Source organism: Nelumbo nucifera, chromosome 7 (assembly GCF_055504915.1).
Source record: "Nelumbo nucifera cultivar China Antique chromosome 7, China Antique-T2T, whole genome shotgun sequence".
Lineage (NCBI taxonomy): Eukaryota > Viridiplantae > Streptophyta > Magnoliopsida > Proteales > Nelumbonaceae > Nelumbo > Nelumbo nucifera.
The window spans coordinates 2,701,667-2,715,997 of record NC_142655.1 but is presented as its reverse complement, the minus strand read 5'-3'; the positions used below and the strand labels follow the sequence as shown (position 1 = coordinate 2,715,997).

The 14,331-nt window shown below is 35.6% G+C and overlaps 1 protein-coding gene across 2 annotated transcripts; it reads left to right on the top strand.

The window, feature by feature from the left end:
• Positions 1–6,716: 6,716 nt before the first annotated feature.
• Positions 6,717–14,089, top strand: LOC104597580 (E3 ubiquitin-protein ligase SINAT2-like). Of its 2 annotated transcripts, XM_088892342.1 has the most exons (5): positions 6,717–7,036; positions 7,177–7,501; positions 11,807–12,081; positions 12,556–12,942; positions 13,513–14,089. In XM_088892342.1, the coding sequence occupies exons 3-5, from the start codon at positions 11,863–11,865 to the stop codon at positions 13,831–13,833; spliced, it is 927 nt and encodes a 308-aa protein (XP_088748468.1). In that variant the 5' UTR covers positions 6,717–7,036; positions 7,177–7,501; positions 11,807–11,862; the 3' UTR covers positions 13,834–14,089. The 2 variants fall into 2 exon arrangements, with proteins under 2 accessions (XP_088748468.1, XP_010257505.1); XM_010259203.3 differs by lacking the exons at positions 6,717–7,036; positions 7,177–7,501 and adding an exon at positions 8,706–9,040.
• The last annotated feature ends 242 nt before the right edge of the window (positions 14,090–14,331 follow it).

Genomic DNA, 14,331 nt, shown 5'->3' with positions numbered 1-14,331 from the left:
TTTAAATTATATTTTCCCAGATCATCAATTTAAATGTTTGAATATGTAATAGCTTTAAATAAATAAAATTCAAATAACAAAAAAATTTAAAATTTTATAGATTATTTAAATATTTAAATAAATAAATATTTATCATAACTAGATTTTAAATAGTTAAAGTAACGAAATTATGTAATAAATTAAAAAAAAATCTTTAAAGTATAAAAATAATTATAACATAATATTGAAATTAATAATAATTTAATATACTACAAAATTAATAATGAAATTATGTAATAATAGTATAAATTATGATTTTATGGATACTTAAATTCCATAAATAATTAGTATTTTAAAATTCAAATATTTTACATATTATTTAAGTATTTAAATAATTGGGTATTTCAAATAACAAAATATTTAAATAGTTAAACTAAATAAATTATATAATAAATTTAAAAAAAAATTGAAAAGTAGAAAAAAATTATAACATAATATTGAAAATAATAATAATTTAAATTTTTTACGTAATATTGTAAACAATTAATTTCACTTATAACAAGTAATAATTCGAGAAAATAACTTTCAAAAAATTAATATTTATTAATAATAATTAGACTCTTAATTTGTATATATTATATAATTATATATACTAAAACTAATATTTATTGTATTTCAGTAATTATTTATTGTTTTTGTGATAAATGTGTTTTCAATGATTATGTATAAATTTATTTTGCTTTGTTATTTAATAGAAAACTTTCAATAATTATTGGAGATTGAACTACTATTAGTGAAATTTTTAAATTTAATTTATTGCACTTATTGTATTTATTGTATTTTTGTTATAACTTGTAACTTATCGATTAATATTTATTAGAGATTAAATTATTATTTGAGATTATACTATTTATTGAATAAGTTAATATATTTTTAGTACTTACTGTATTTTTGTATTTATTGTATTTTTTCATTATTAATATATTTTCAATAATTGTACATTTTTGTTATAAATTTTCAATAATTATTAGAGATTAATTTAATGTTATTTATCAGAGATGATACTATTAATTTTAGCTGAAACTATGAGTATTCATGAGTTAGTTCGGTTCGGTCGTAGGCTATTTGGCCAACCAAATTGACCTGGTCAGGTTGGGGAGTTGGTCAGCTAGAACTGACTGACCTTTTGTGAAAATCGACCCACTCAAGTTGTATCGGTTTGGGTCGATTTTTTGGTTTGGTTAGTTGGTTCAAAAGATTTAAGCTTAAAAATTAAATATATTTTTAAAAAATATAGTGCAATTATTAAAAAATTAGATTTATAATATAAAATAATTTAGACTATGAAATATGGGAAATTTTCCACTTTTCTATATTTAAAATATAAAATATTAATATATATCCATGGTTAGGTCATTTGATTTTGGTTGGTTTACAAATGACCAAAGTGAAATTGATCAAATTTGGTCGAATTGGGAAATTTTTGAACCAAAGCCAACTTAAAATACTAGAAAAACGACCAACTCGGGTCGAGTTGGTTGATTTCATATAAAGAATTATTGTTATTGTTATTTTTGTATTATAAAAGAATTATTAAAAGTAGTATATAAAATATGGATAATTATTAATTATTTAAAAACTAAAAAATATAAAACAATTGTATATTCTTATGTGATTCTACTAGAGTCAATTACTAGAACACATCTTATAGTTTTACATATTTACTTAAACATACCTTATAGTTTTCATTTTATTAAAACATCCCATATATTTTACAACTTATTTACTTAATCAATTTTTCATTAAGAAGTGTTTGTTTTGCCATTAGGCCCATGATTTTTTATTCCAAAAATACCCTTAACACTTTTTTTTGTATAGAAAACAAAATTAACCAAATATAGCCAATAGAGTGGTTGCACATGTCTTATAAAAGGCAAAAATGGTATTTCTATTTTTATTTTATTTTGATTAAATTTATTTAAATTAACATTAGGGTCAACATTGTCATTTTCCACTGTCATCTAATGGAATATTGATTAAATCCATTGCAAATTATAAGTGGTATTTTAGTAAAATTTTAACCATAGGGTAAATTTTAATAAATCCATGAAACTATAAGGGGTATTTTAATAAATGACTTTTTCTATTATTTAACTTTCACTTAATAAATCCCGTACATTGCACGGGTCCCTGCTAATTGAAAATATAAAGAGGGCTTACAGCAATGATCACTATGATATTGGGCCCAACAAAATTTAGGCTGTATTTGGCATTCCTTATTTTAAGAACTTATCTCTGTTTACCATTAAAAACTCTTATTTTAAGAATTTATTTCCGATTACAGTTAAAAACATCTTTATAAACACTGAGCTTTTAATGATAAAAAAGGAGATCAATCTCTAAAACAATAAATGCCAAATGCAGCCTTAGCAACTTGTAACCCACCAACGATCACCGAAATGCTTGCGGTGCGCCGGTGCTATCCTGATTGCCTGCTCGGTTGCTCTACAGCAGAGGAATCCGAAGCTCTTGCCGTGCTCGAAGGACTAAAGCTTGGATGCCATCCTGATAGAAAGTGATGCCAAAGTAGTCATTGAGATTATTTCTTCGTATATAAACCCCTTTTGGCAAATTCACACTACTATTGTTGATTGCCGCAACCTCTAGTCCTCTTACTTTTTTTTCTCACTGCACTCATCTCGTTCATGTAACCCATTAGCTTACGGGCTTGCTCATTATGCTGTGCTGTTATGCATAATAGAGCCATGGCCTGGTCCATCATGTCAGACTTATCATGGTCTCTGAAGAGATGTAATTCTTTGTTGATTATTGAGTGAATTTTGCCTTTGGCCTTAAAAAAGAGGGTCACACCATTTCCTTTCCTTTTTTTTTAAATATATATATATACAAAACTATCATCTAGCCTATAGCCACAATAAGCGTAAAATGTAGAATTTTAAACTAAACGGTAGATGTTGTAAACCCAATAGGGGAAACTTGTTAGGTTAAAAAAGGAAAAATACTTTCACATATAATTCACTCGGTGAGCTTAGGTCTAGAGATTCCAACGTTACAACTGGGGTGTGAGCGTGAAAGAAGAATACCACTGCCTTCTTCAAAGTAAAGAAAACCTTGAATCCACAAGAAGGATAAAATTCAAAGAAATTGCATTTAATTCACCACAATTGTTCTTGTACAATGGTTTATTATATTCTATGCAGTGCAATTCAAGTTTTCCAATATAGTAAAATTACAAAAAAAAAAAAAAGTAAAATTTGTCACCTGACTCAAACTTTGCTCAAACATCATATTTTAATGAAATAAAGCTTCCTAACAAATTTGAATTCAAATTAAGCTAAAACGATTATGATATGTAGGTGCCATTTGGCAAGTCTTTTTTATAACATCTTTTGGCAGATTTGACAACCAAACGATGATGTAAGCTTTTGCATTAAGATCTTAGCAGCTAGAATACTGTTTAGTTAAAGTGTGTTTTTCGACGCGTCTTTCTGTGTGAAGACGAGTTGAAAAAAAAGTGAAAAACTCCATTTGGAGCTTCCTAAAAATAGCCCAAAACGGGCCTCTTGCGCCTTTTTGGGGCTGTGGCTTTTGGCGACTAAATCTTTTCTCAACCAAATGAGAAAAGACTAAAATGTGGGATGCTGAAAAGTGCTCATCGAAATGATTCTTTTGAATATTTGGAATGCCTATTGAGACGTGACGCCAAATTTCTTGAATGGAATATGCAAAGATTTGGGACTGTTCATTTTTCTATCAACGTTTGGATGGTTGATAAAGAGAATTAGATGACACTCTAAGGACATTTGTGTCTTTTCAAACACCACTTAACAACTGATTAATGGGCTGGTTAATGATAAGCATTGAGATTGGCACATTTTGAAAGTCTGGGTATTGATTACTGAATTGTCGTGTTTTAAAGTTTGGGGAGTAAAGTGGCATAAGGCTTAAAGTACATGGTACTAATTTGGAAATTTCCCTTCTTAATATACTGAGCATGCATGATTATTAGGGGTGAGCAAAAAAACCCAAAAAACTGAACCGACTGAAACCAAACCAAAAAATCGATTAGCCAAACCGGTTAACCATTTAAAAAAACTGGCGGTTAACCGAATCGATTGATATATATATATATATAGTAATATATTTTTATATAATATTATATTTTTTTAAATCTAATAAAAATGTTCGACAGTCTGAGAGTGTTTAGACTACCGAACTGAGAGTCTGGGACTTTTAGGTAGACTAGCGAACAACCTACCTGACAATCTGAGTCGTTTGACACCTGCCGTGTGGGGATCCCTCTCTCTCTCTCTCTTGCCTCTCGGACTCTCTCTCTCTCTCTCTCTCTCTCTTTCTTTGACTCCCACTCTCCCAGTTCTGGGTTCTGGCCTTCGACGCTCCGCCCTCCGATTGATCCACCGACGGCCTTCGACATTGGCGATCCCTCCTGCTTTGGCGACATCGGAGGCTCGACTACGGGTTAGAGGCTCTACTGCATCTCGGTGACATTGGAGAAGTGGTGATCCCAGTTCTCTTCGACTGTGTTTTTCCTTTTTTTTTTAATTTTAAGGGCATAAAAAAATTAAAAAACCGAACCACGGTTAATTGGTTGCATCGGTTTGGTTTCAGTTCGATTAAATGTAAAAACTGAACATATTAATTCGGTCTAGAAAATTACTCCACAGTTCGATTAATCGAATCGTGAATACCCCTAATGATTAATCGAACCACAAACATCCATACTGATTATTTCTTTTTAACTTATAAAAGAGAATGAGGGCCTGTTTGGAAGGGATGAACTGAATATTCAGTTAATCTCAAGATAATCTAATTTAAAAAAAAAAGCTGAAATGCAGGCCTTCTAGCTTTCTAAGGTGGGCCCCAAGGAATAGCCTATAAGGTGTTAACTTTGGCTGTTGGGGGCCAACATCATATGCTGTTGAGAGCGGTTTTAGGCTCGACACATTCACTAATTCACACCCATGTCTGGTTAAAAGGAAATAGGGAGCAATTATTATATTACCCACCCTATTGGTAACGTGTGGTTCGCAAAAATGATCTCAACAACAGAGACTATTGCCCCCAATAGCCAAAGTTTTTCCACCTATAAGTTATTCTAAATGAAAAATCCCGATGGCCCAAATTGGCTGTCAGACATTTAAAGGACTGTCTGTTTCAACTTCATTGAATGGTTTATCTAGAGTGCTCCAGAACAGTTGAACTGGTTTATCTGAATTTTCAGCTCAACTGTTCCAAACGGACCTTAAAAAGCGCTACAAGTTGGGCTGTTGAAAGATTTCGGCCATATTGGGCTAGGGCCTATTGAAAATTAAAAAAATTCACAATCCAACCCAAGTTGCACACCAAGGATATTTAAAGTTTCAAGCACCGTGGTGATATTCAATAATAAAAAATTCTTTTCTTTTATGGGGTGACAAGCAACTAATCAAAATATATATTTATTTTAGAATGACGGTTCAGCCTAGGGTCAGAATTTTTAGGCCCAAAGTATAAATAAGGTGTGAATTTATGGTAAAGTGGGGGTTTTTGATATTTTAAATGTTTATAGATCTGCATTGAAATTAAGAAATCTGCATCGGGCCTGCCCGTATTTTTCCATTTATTTTTTATTTTTTACAAATGATTGGGCAATAGACATTGATACTAATCAAACTGATGGATCAATTTTTTTTTGATGTATCAATTTTTTGTGTTAAGTACCTCGTCATTTGGTCTGAGCTGGGGGCAGATTGGGTGACGGGCTGACTGGGCCGAGCTAGGCAGGTTAGGCGACGAGTTGACTAGAGTGCCAAGCTGCCTATTAGGTGTTGAGCTGACCAAAGTGCCGAGCTGCCTATTAGTTGCCGAGCTAACCAGAGGGCCTAGCTGCCTGGTGGCGAGCCGGATTGATTGTTGAGTTTCGTAGTTCTTTAGAGACCTGCAAGGAATCAATGTCAGAGGGCCCAGGGTGGCTAATCCGGTGAGGTCGCTCTGATGCTTAAGTCAGTACTCTCATAGCAGACTCCGAGCTAAAAATCACAAAGTATGAGAGCTAGAATATGCTTACTTGCCCCCTCGTGTCATTGGGGTTGGTGCCTTTATATAGACATTGTTTGGCGGGGGCTTCACGCACCATATCCGAGATTTCCGAGAAGTCGCCTAAGTGGTCTGAGATTCCCTAAGGTAACCGCCATGCACATTGACCACCCTCCGGATCGTTCGGCACGTGGGCCAACTTCAAAAGATCGTGGGAGTGTTTGGGTATGCATGCCAAATTTGTTGACGAACACGTCTCGTAGGTCGCCAGGTTGGCGCCAGTGCTAGGCTGCCAGTTCGCGCCAGGGCCAGACCGCTAGTTCGCACTTGGGCCAGGCCGTTAGGTCGGTGCCTATGCCAGGTCGTGCCTGAACCATGTGTCAAAATATCATTGGAGGGCCAAATTCGCCCCATCACAAACTATGATAACAAATTCACAACCCTTGAAGGTTGCGAGGGTCGAGAAAAATTTTGAGAGGATTCTTGGCTGTTGACTGTTGAGCTCATCTTTTATTCATAAATAATCCAATTAAGTGGGATAGATCAAGTATTTACGGGCATATGAAACCAGGTTTAGGCGAAAACTTTGACTCAATAAACGTTGGCTAAATAAAGAGGAGAAACGGTTGTGGACCAAAAAATTCAATAAACCACATCCACACCCACACTTAAACTTGTTCGGGGGGAATTCATGGTATACGAGGACGACTGAACTAAACCAATAATTCCTGCTAATTGAATTTCACCTGGGAATTTATTGACTCTTACCACCCTTCAGTATCCTCTTCTCCATTAATGGGGTTTCACTCTCTTCTGAGCTTCATTTATTGACATTGCCACCCCATTTGAGAAATTGAAAAATCCTCTCCAGTCAAGAGGGCTTGGTCGTAAAAGTAAAAAACTCCAGAGTCTATATATGGTCTCATCCCTTATGTGAGAACAAACTTTGTAGGGGATGGTGTGACTGCATTTTCGTCAGCATCAGGGAAGAAAAGAAAAGGTTTGATTTTCTATCTCTCTCTCTCATTTTGTTTTTCCACATTTGACACCCTTTTTCCCTGCATTTTCCCTTGTTTATTTATCTATTTACCTATCACCAAATCAAAACGTACTCTGTTTCCTTGTGGTTTCCCATTCCAGATGGATTTTGACATGTGTGGAAGGAGAAATTAAATTCTGTGTTGATTTGCTCAAGGAGTCACGACTTCTGAGCTGTGAATTGTGACTTATGATAGGCTCACCGGCCATTTCCGTGGCATCCCATCAGTCATCTTGCAGGCGCATGTGACCCAACCTGTCTGAGAGAGGGAGGAGAGGTGCGAGCACATATGGCCAACCTGTGCAACAGCGCAGAATGCAATGGAAAGTGTTATTGTGTCTATGGGTGCTTACCATGCAAAGGAGAGAATTCTGAATTCCTATCTCACCCACACCAGCTTCAGCTTGACACTACAACATAAATAAGGTTAGCTTCGTATGTTCATTTCTTTGATTTGGAATTAGAGCTCCATCCAAGCTTTAACTGTTTTATAACTGGTCTGAATATAGATACTTACATTTACATATTGGTTGAACACAATAACAATAAAAAGAAATCTCATGTTGATTTGGATGCATTGGTTCAACTTTGATACAAGTGAAGTTATTAAGTCATTTTATTCATGATATACATGAATTTTGAAGTTCTTAATTAGCAGTTCATTCTATTGATAATATACTGTTGAAAAACATGATACCGAAAAGACTTTAATCAATCAAAACCCTCTCGTGAATTTTGATAAATATCATCTGCTTAGATACCAATTTTATAATATCCCTTGATTGGTTTCAAAATTTTCAGGTATCATGTCTTTCTAGCATCATAGTCCAACCCTTTTTGTCTACTATTTTTTGTTATATTCTAAGCATTATCCAATAAAGTTTTACCATTAGGCTTAAACTTAAAAGAATAAAATCCAATTAAAATTTGATTGATTTAAATCCTGGTTGGTTTGGTTCAGTTCTCATTGCCAAAAGGAGCTGACAAGTGACAACCAAAACTAGTTTAGCCAACGTGTCATCAAATCCGGATCATCTTCGTCCTATTACCTGATTCCTGGTTCACTAGGACGTATAACAACGAAAACCGGATCAACTTCGTCCGGGGCTTGGTGGGCAGACCGGGTCATTTCTAGAAGCGAAGTGAGAGTCTCCCTTGTCAAACGTCGCAGAGCCGTTAGTCGGGTGCAGTGGTTTTCTTTGGTCGTCCGTTACAATCGGACAATTATTTCACCCGTCCGGGCAATTATATCACCCGGCCCGCCTACCCGCCCGCTTTATTAAAGAACTGGTGCAGTGCGACTTTAGTCAATGCAATGGTCCATATCAATTGATTTAAGTGACCCCACTTTACAGTACAGATGGAAGACAATTGACACAGCAACAAAAACAATTCAGAAAACTGGGGAAGAGTAATATTCATGTCTAACGAGGAGAATCCGAGGACGGACATGGACCGACGGAATTCGGAAATGGACCGGGCACAGGGGTGAAATGGGAAAGTGAAAAAAATAAAACGTCAACTTGAGACATTCAATTTTTTTAAAACGTTGCGTGCGGGAACCGGCACCCGAACGAACCGTTTACCGAGGGGGGAGTCCATTATCTCACAAAGAAAGAAAAAAGTGAAAAAGCGCACGAGGAATCGTCGGTAACTCGGTATTAAAGACGACGCAGAGACGATCATGAAAAACAAAGAAGAGAAGTAAAGACAAGATCAGTTGCAGACGGAGACAGGGTCAGGGTCTCTAATTTATTCTGACTTTTGCTCATTTTCCGAATTCCGGATGAAACGCGCAAATTCCGGAACTCGATGCACGAGTTTCTTCTTCTCCTCTTCGGTTTTCACTCTTTATAGTCTTTAGTCTTCACTCCGGTCCAGTTCTCACCTCTTATATTATTGTTGTCGTCGTCTCTCTTTTCGGGCGAAATCCAGTTGTGTTTTATTAAATGCATTGCAGCAAAGGTAAGCTGGTTTATGAGATCGCAATTGGGTACTTTTCATATTTTTTGTTTTTGATCTGTTCGTTCTCCATTTCTTAGGTGGGTCGATATTACTGATTATATTTTGGTTTGTTGATGGTTTATGAGCATATTATATGGGAACGAACTTTCCCTTTTCTTTCTTTTCTAATTTTCCGGGAATTTATGTTGAATTTTGATCTGGGTCCATCTCCAATTTTCAATTATGGTTTGGTGAAGTGTTAAAACAAGAAAAATGACAGATGGGCCAAAATAGAGGAAGATGGCAAAACCAAAGAAAGTTAAGAATGCCACATTTGTCTGGAACTTGTTACCTTATTTGATTTGGTTTTCGGATTAATTACTTATTTTTTATTATTTTCTATCTTAATTAGTTATTATGATGCACGAATTGTGATTGTCATGTTCGTCTTGTTTGTTGCGTTCTGCTGCACCTTGTAACCATTGCTTGGTCGTTCTCTTGGTGAAAACCTCTCCTTTGAACCTAAAGTGTCTAAGTTTCAGGTGATGGTATACAACAATACCGTCACCATTGCGACAATTCGAAATGTTCGAACGTGAAACTCTGTGTCAACTGTGGACGTTGGATCTACTTTCCTAATTTCATGAAACGACTTGAAGTTAAATTCTCCTAGGGGTTGGTGCTGAGAATCTTCTTTTTTTCCTTTGTTGTTTGGGGAGGTACCTATATCAAAGGTGTGTTTAGAAAATCTTTCCTTGGCCCAAAAGAAAAAGGACCAAGAAAAGTCATACTTATTCACGTAGAAGATCAGTCATCGTGTACTTGATCAGCTAGAGAAGGATTGAGGAACAAAAAACCTGCTCACCGTGGAAGTTGGAAGATTCAAACTTATTCGAGCAAGAACTTCCAATTTCTGATTAAGAAGTTTACGGTTTGGATTATTCTTTCCATATGTTCGTTTCAGTAGATTTTGTTCTCTACCAATGTTCTGCAGCTAGTTGCTGGAAGTATTCATCTGTTGTTTTGCTTATTTTTGAGTCATTATAGCTATGCTCAGAGCAACTCATGTTGGTTATCACAAAGAAAACTACCTTTCTTTCTTAGGAATGGTGGGGTTGTGGTGCCAAGAGAGTTCAATTTTCCTCTTTTTGTATGATATCTGGTAAGGCCTCAAGCAACTTGTCAGTGTAGGAAAGCCATATTCGTGTATGATTTCCTTGGCAAGTATCTCCCTCTTGTTCCATGTACTCTTTCCCTTTGTTGTTGTTTTAATTTACTTTGTTTGCTAGACACGGATCTTTGTTTCCTCTCACAATCTTGTCATTCCACACTCACCTTTGGTACCCCAAAAATGCTTACATTCAAACCTGAATGAGTGAACGGGGCAAGGAGTTCATACACCTGTTTTTAGATTGTTGTAATTATGGCTGCTTGTTTACTTAAAATTCTTTTATTTTTTTTACCTTGGTAAATTCAACCATACACGTAGTAAAGAAAAGAAGCTGAAGTGTGGCAGAAATGCATATGTTGAAATGGTGGGTGGAAAAACTAGAAAGAATAGGATTAGAAATGAAGTCATTCATAGGAACTTATGAATGGCTCCAATAGGTGATAAAATGAGAGAAATTAGACTAAGATGATTTGGTCATGTGCATAGAATACCATTAACAACAGCACATGTAGGAAGAAGTAATTCGTTACGAGTTGAAGGGGCTAGAAGGGCAAGGGGTAGGCCAAAAAGGACATGGTTAGAAGTAGTAAGAAATGATTTAAGTGCCAATAATTTAACAATGGATATGACATTAAACAGAATGGACTGACGAAACAGGATTCATGTAGCTGACCCCATATAGTTGGGATGATGCTTTAATGATGGTGATGTATGGAAACTTGATTGGTATATTGTCAAAAAAAATGGCCAAAAGGTTAGGACTTATCCAGCCCACACCTCCAAGGCCCCAGATTGCTGGGACCAACAATGGGTAACGGCCTTTATATAGGGAAACTTGATTATTAGTTGAAAGAGATTTCTTCCATCTGAAATTGGTGGGACTGGGAAATTAATGTGGTGGTTGGTAATGTTCCAAAAGAACATTCATGGTATTGGGGGAACCAAAAACAACACTTTTTCTGCACCCTGGACCTGGAGCAATAGGAATATTTGCTAGAGCATTACCAAATTCTGCCTAGATTGAATAAAAAAACAAGCAGAGAAAGTCCTATTCTAAATTTTACCAATCATCCTCAACTGCATGACCTTATGGTCACAATTAATAAGTGCTATAAATAATGGGTATTGCAGCCCAGTTTTAAGCCAACCCCATATAGTTGGGACGAGGTTTGGATGATGATCTTTTGCATCCAGTTAAGGTTGAGCTTGGCCTTCTAAATTAATTGTTTATTTGCTATAAGCATAAAGGCATCTCCTTAATAATGGCATGGTTTCAAATTTATGGAAACAATGCCCTTTTCATGTGAATTGGAAAAAATTTGTGAATTATGCTACACTTGGTTCTTTTAATCATTCACATTACAATGAAGTGATTATTTTCTCATTTATATGTTCATTCAATTAGGTTAACATTTGAATGTGTGCTAGTTATGATGCTGAGCAAGTTTTGATTTTCACTAGACCTTATAGGGTTTATTTCTGCTCTTGTAAAAATCATATTTATAAGTAAACCTTTCTTTTCAAACAAATTTTGATCAAAGAATATCAAACCCAAAACTTCATTCTGCAGTATCATGTCTTTATATCCAAAACACTTAATTTAGTACATTTTACAGATTAAAGGTACACTTTAAAAGTTAAAGTGAAACAATACTTTGTAATTTCTGCAAGCATGGCTCCTGGTGGCTGCATCTTCAAGGAAGTCCTTGAGTCTCAGTCTGCAGTTGTGGATTATGATATATCAGCTACAAAATCAATATTAAAGCATCCTCAATCTACCAAAGATGCTATTGTGTACAATGGAAAGTGTGGAGTGTCATCAACCAATGGTGTACATGAGCTTCTTGAATGCCCTGTTTGCACAGGCTCAATGTATCCCCCCATTCACCAGGTTTGTTCTGTTTACTGGACTTGTTATTTCCATCTCACAGTTTTTGCATCTGATTATACTTACGAATAGGTTCTATTAATCTGAACATTTTTCAAGACATTTTTCTTTAACTATTTTCCAAAACTTAGCATGTGAACACTGGTTTCATGGGAATAACTTTCCTTCCTAAGATGTGAGTCTGTTCAAACTAATATGAAAATGTGCACATGGACTGGATAACTTATCACTTATATTGGGAAATGTGGTAGACTAATGATGTCCACCATACTGTGGCCACAGAGCTTATTCTACACTATAATTATGGTTCGTGAGTTTCACAGATGTTCTTGTTCTTTCTATTCTTTCCTTGTTCATGAAAATGCATTTGTTCCATTGTTTTCCAATCCATTATTTTCTGTTTGATTAGTGATTTACCTTGCATGTATCACAAATCCAAAACTGATCTACTTTTTGTATTTTATTTTTTGCATGTAGTGTCCAAATGGTCACACTCTATGTTCAAGCTGCAAGGTTAGAGTACAGAACCGTTGCCCAACTTGTCGCTTTGAGCTTGGTAACATAAGGTGTTTGGCCTTGGAGAAGGTGGCGGAATCATTAGAACTACCATGTAGATACCAGAACTTGGGTTGCCATGATATATTCCCATACTATAGCAAACTCAAGCATGAACAACTATGCCAATTTCGTCCATATAATTGTCCTTATGCTGGGTCTGAGTGCTCCATCACTGGAGATATCCCTACCCTTGTTGCACATCTCAAGAATGACCACAAGGTTGACATGCATGACGGGTGCACCTTCAACCATCGATATGTCAAATCCAATCCACAAGAGGTTGAAAATGCTACGTGGATGCTGACAGTAAGTTCTTTATGATGCATATATGCATTCATATATAAATTATGTGTCTATTCTTTCAATTATGGATTGGCTGTTAATGACAGATATGTATCAACCCAAGATCACATGGATAGGTTAACTCTAGCAATGCATTTATATTCCTAAATTTGTATGGTGCTTCTGGGAAACAATTAACAAAATGATGAATTTATTGGATAATGATGGTCGGTCTCTGTTGGGTATGAAGAGGTATCTCTTGATTAAATGGTTTGAGTAGATGTTCCTTTCCTATTCACCACTATTATCTGGATGTGCCTCCTTGCCATATCATGTATGATTATCAATACCTTATTGGTTCATTTTGTGTGTGCATTATACTGCCCCTACCACCCAAGAAAAGAAGGTATTTTTTTGATTCTTCAAAAGCTCTACTATTTATCACTTTGGATTCTTCAAAAGTAGAGAGTTACCATAAACCGCTCTTCCAAGTTTAGTGAAGATTTCTGCCCAAATATACTTAATTTATAAGGTATATGGCCCATCTAATTTATATGGTATATGTAATTGCTTGAATTGTGATGCCTGGTGCAGGTTTTCAACTGCTTTGGTAGACAATTCTGTTTGCACTTCGAGGCATTCCACTTGGGAATGGCACCTGTATACATGGCCTTCCTGCGGTTCATGGGTGATGAGAATGATGCAAAGAAATTTAGTTACTGTCTGGAAGTTGGTGGCTATGGGCGTAAGCTAACATGGCAAGGAGTTCCAAGAAGCATACGAGATAGCCACAAAAAGGTTCGGGACAGTGAGGATGGGCTGATCATCCAGAGGAACTTGGCCCTCTTCTTTTCTGGTGGCAATAGGCAAGAGTTGAAATTGAGAGTGACAGGCCGAATATGGAAAGAACAGTAACAGATGCTAGAATCCATTTAAAATCTTATGTAGAAAAAGAAATTTATACTGGTTCAACTGGATGGGGGTAGTCCATTTGAGGAATTTAGAGATGCCAGTCGTTTCTGTATATGGGGTAGATCAATGCTTACAAACTTGATATTTTCTTTTTATTCCTGAAAAAAATTGCAGGGCTTCCTTTATCTTAGCCCCTTTTTTTTCCCCTGATATTTAGTACAATTAAACAAGGATACGATATAAAAAAGAATTGCCTTAACAGTGTGTGTCAGTGTTTCAGCATTTGGTCTACAGTTCCCAGAAATGAGGGGACGCCACTGCACTTTCCTTTTCAAACAATTAAGAGCGGAATGGAGGGCTATGTCTGCCAGCCCCACTTATGCTGTGTTTGGAGTGCAAATACAAATATGTACAGTGCAAATGCAAACAAAATAAGACAAAATACAAGCTTTTACACTCTACATATTTGTAATTGTACAACATTGGTTGTTTTGACTAAAA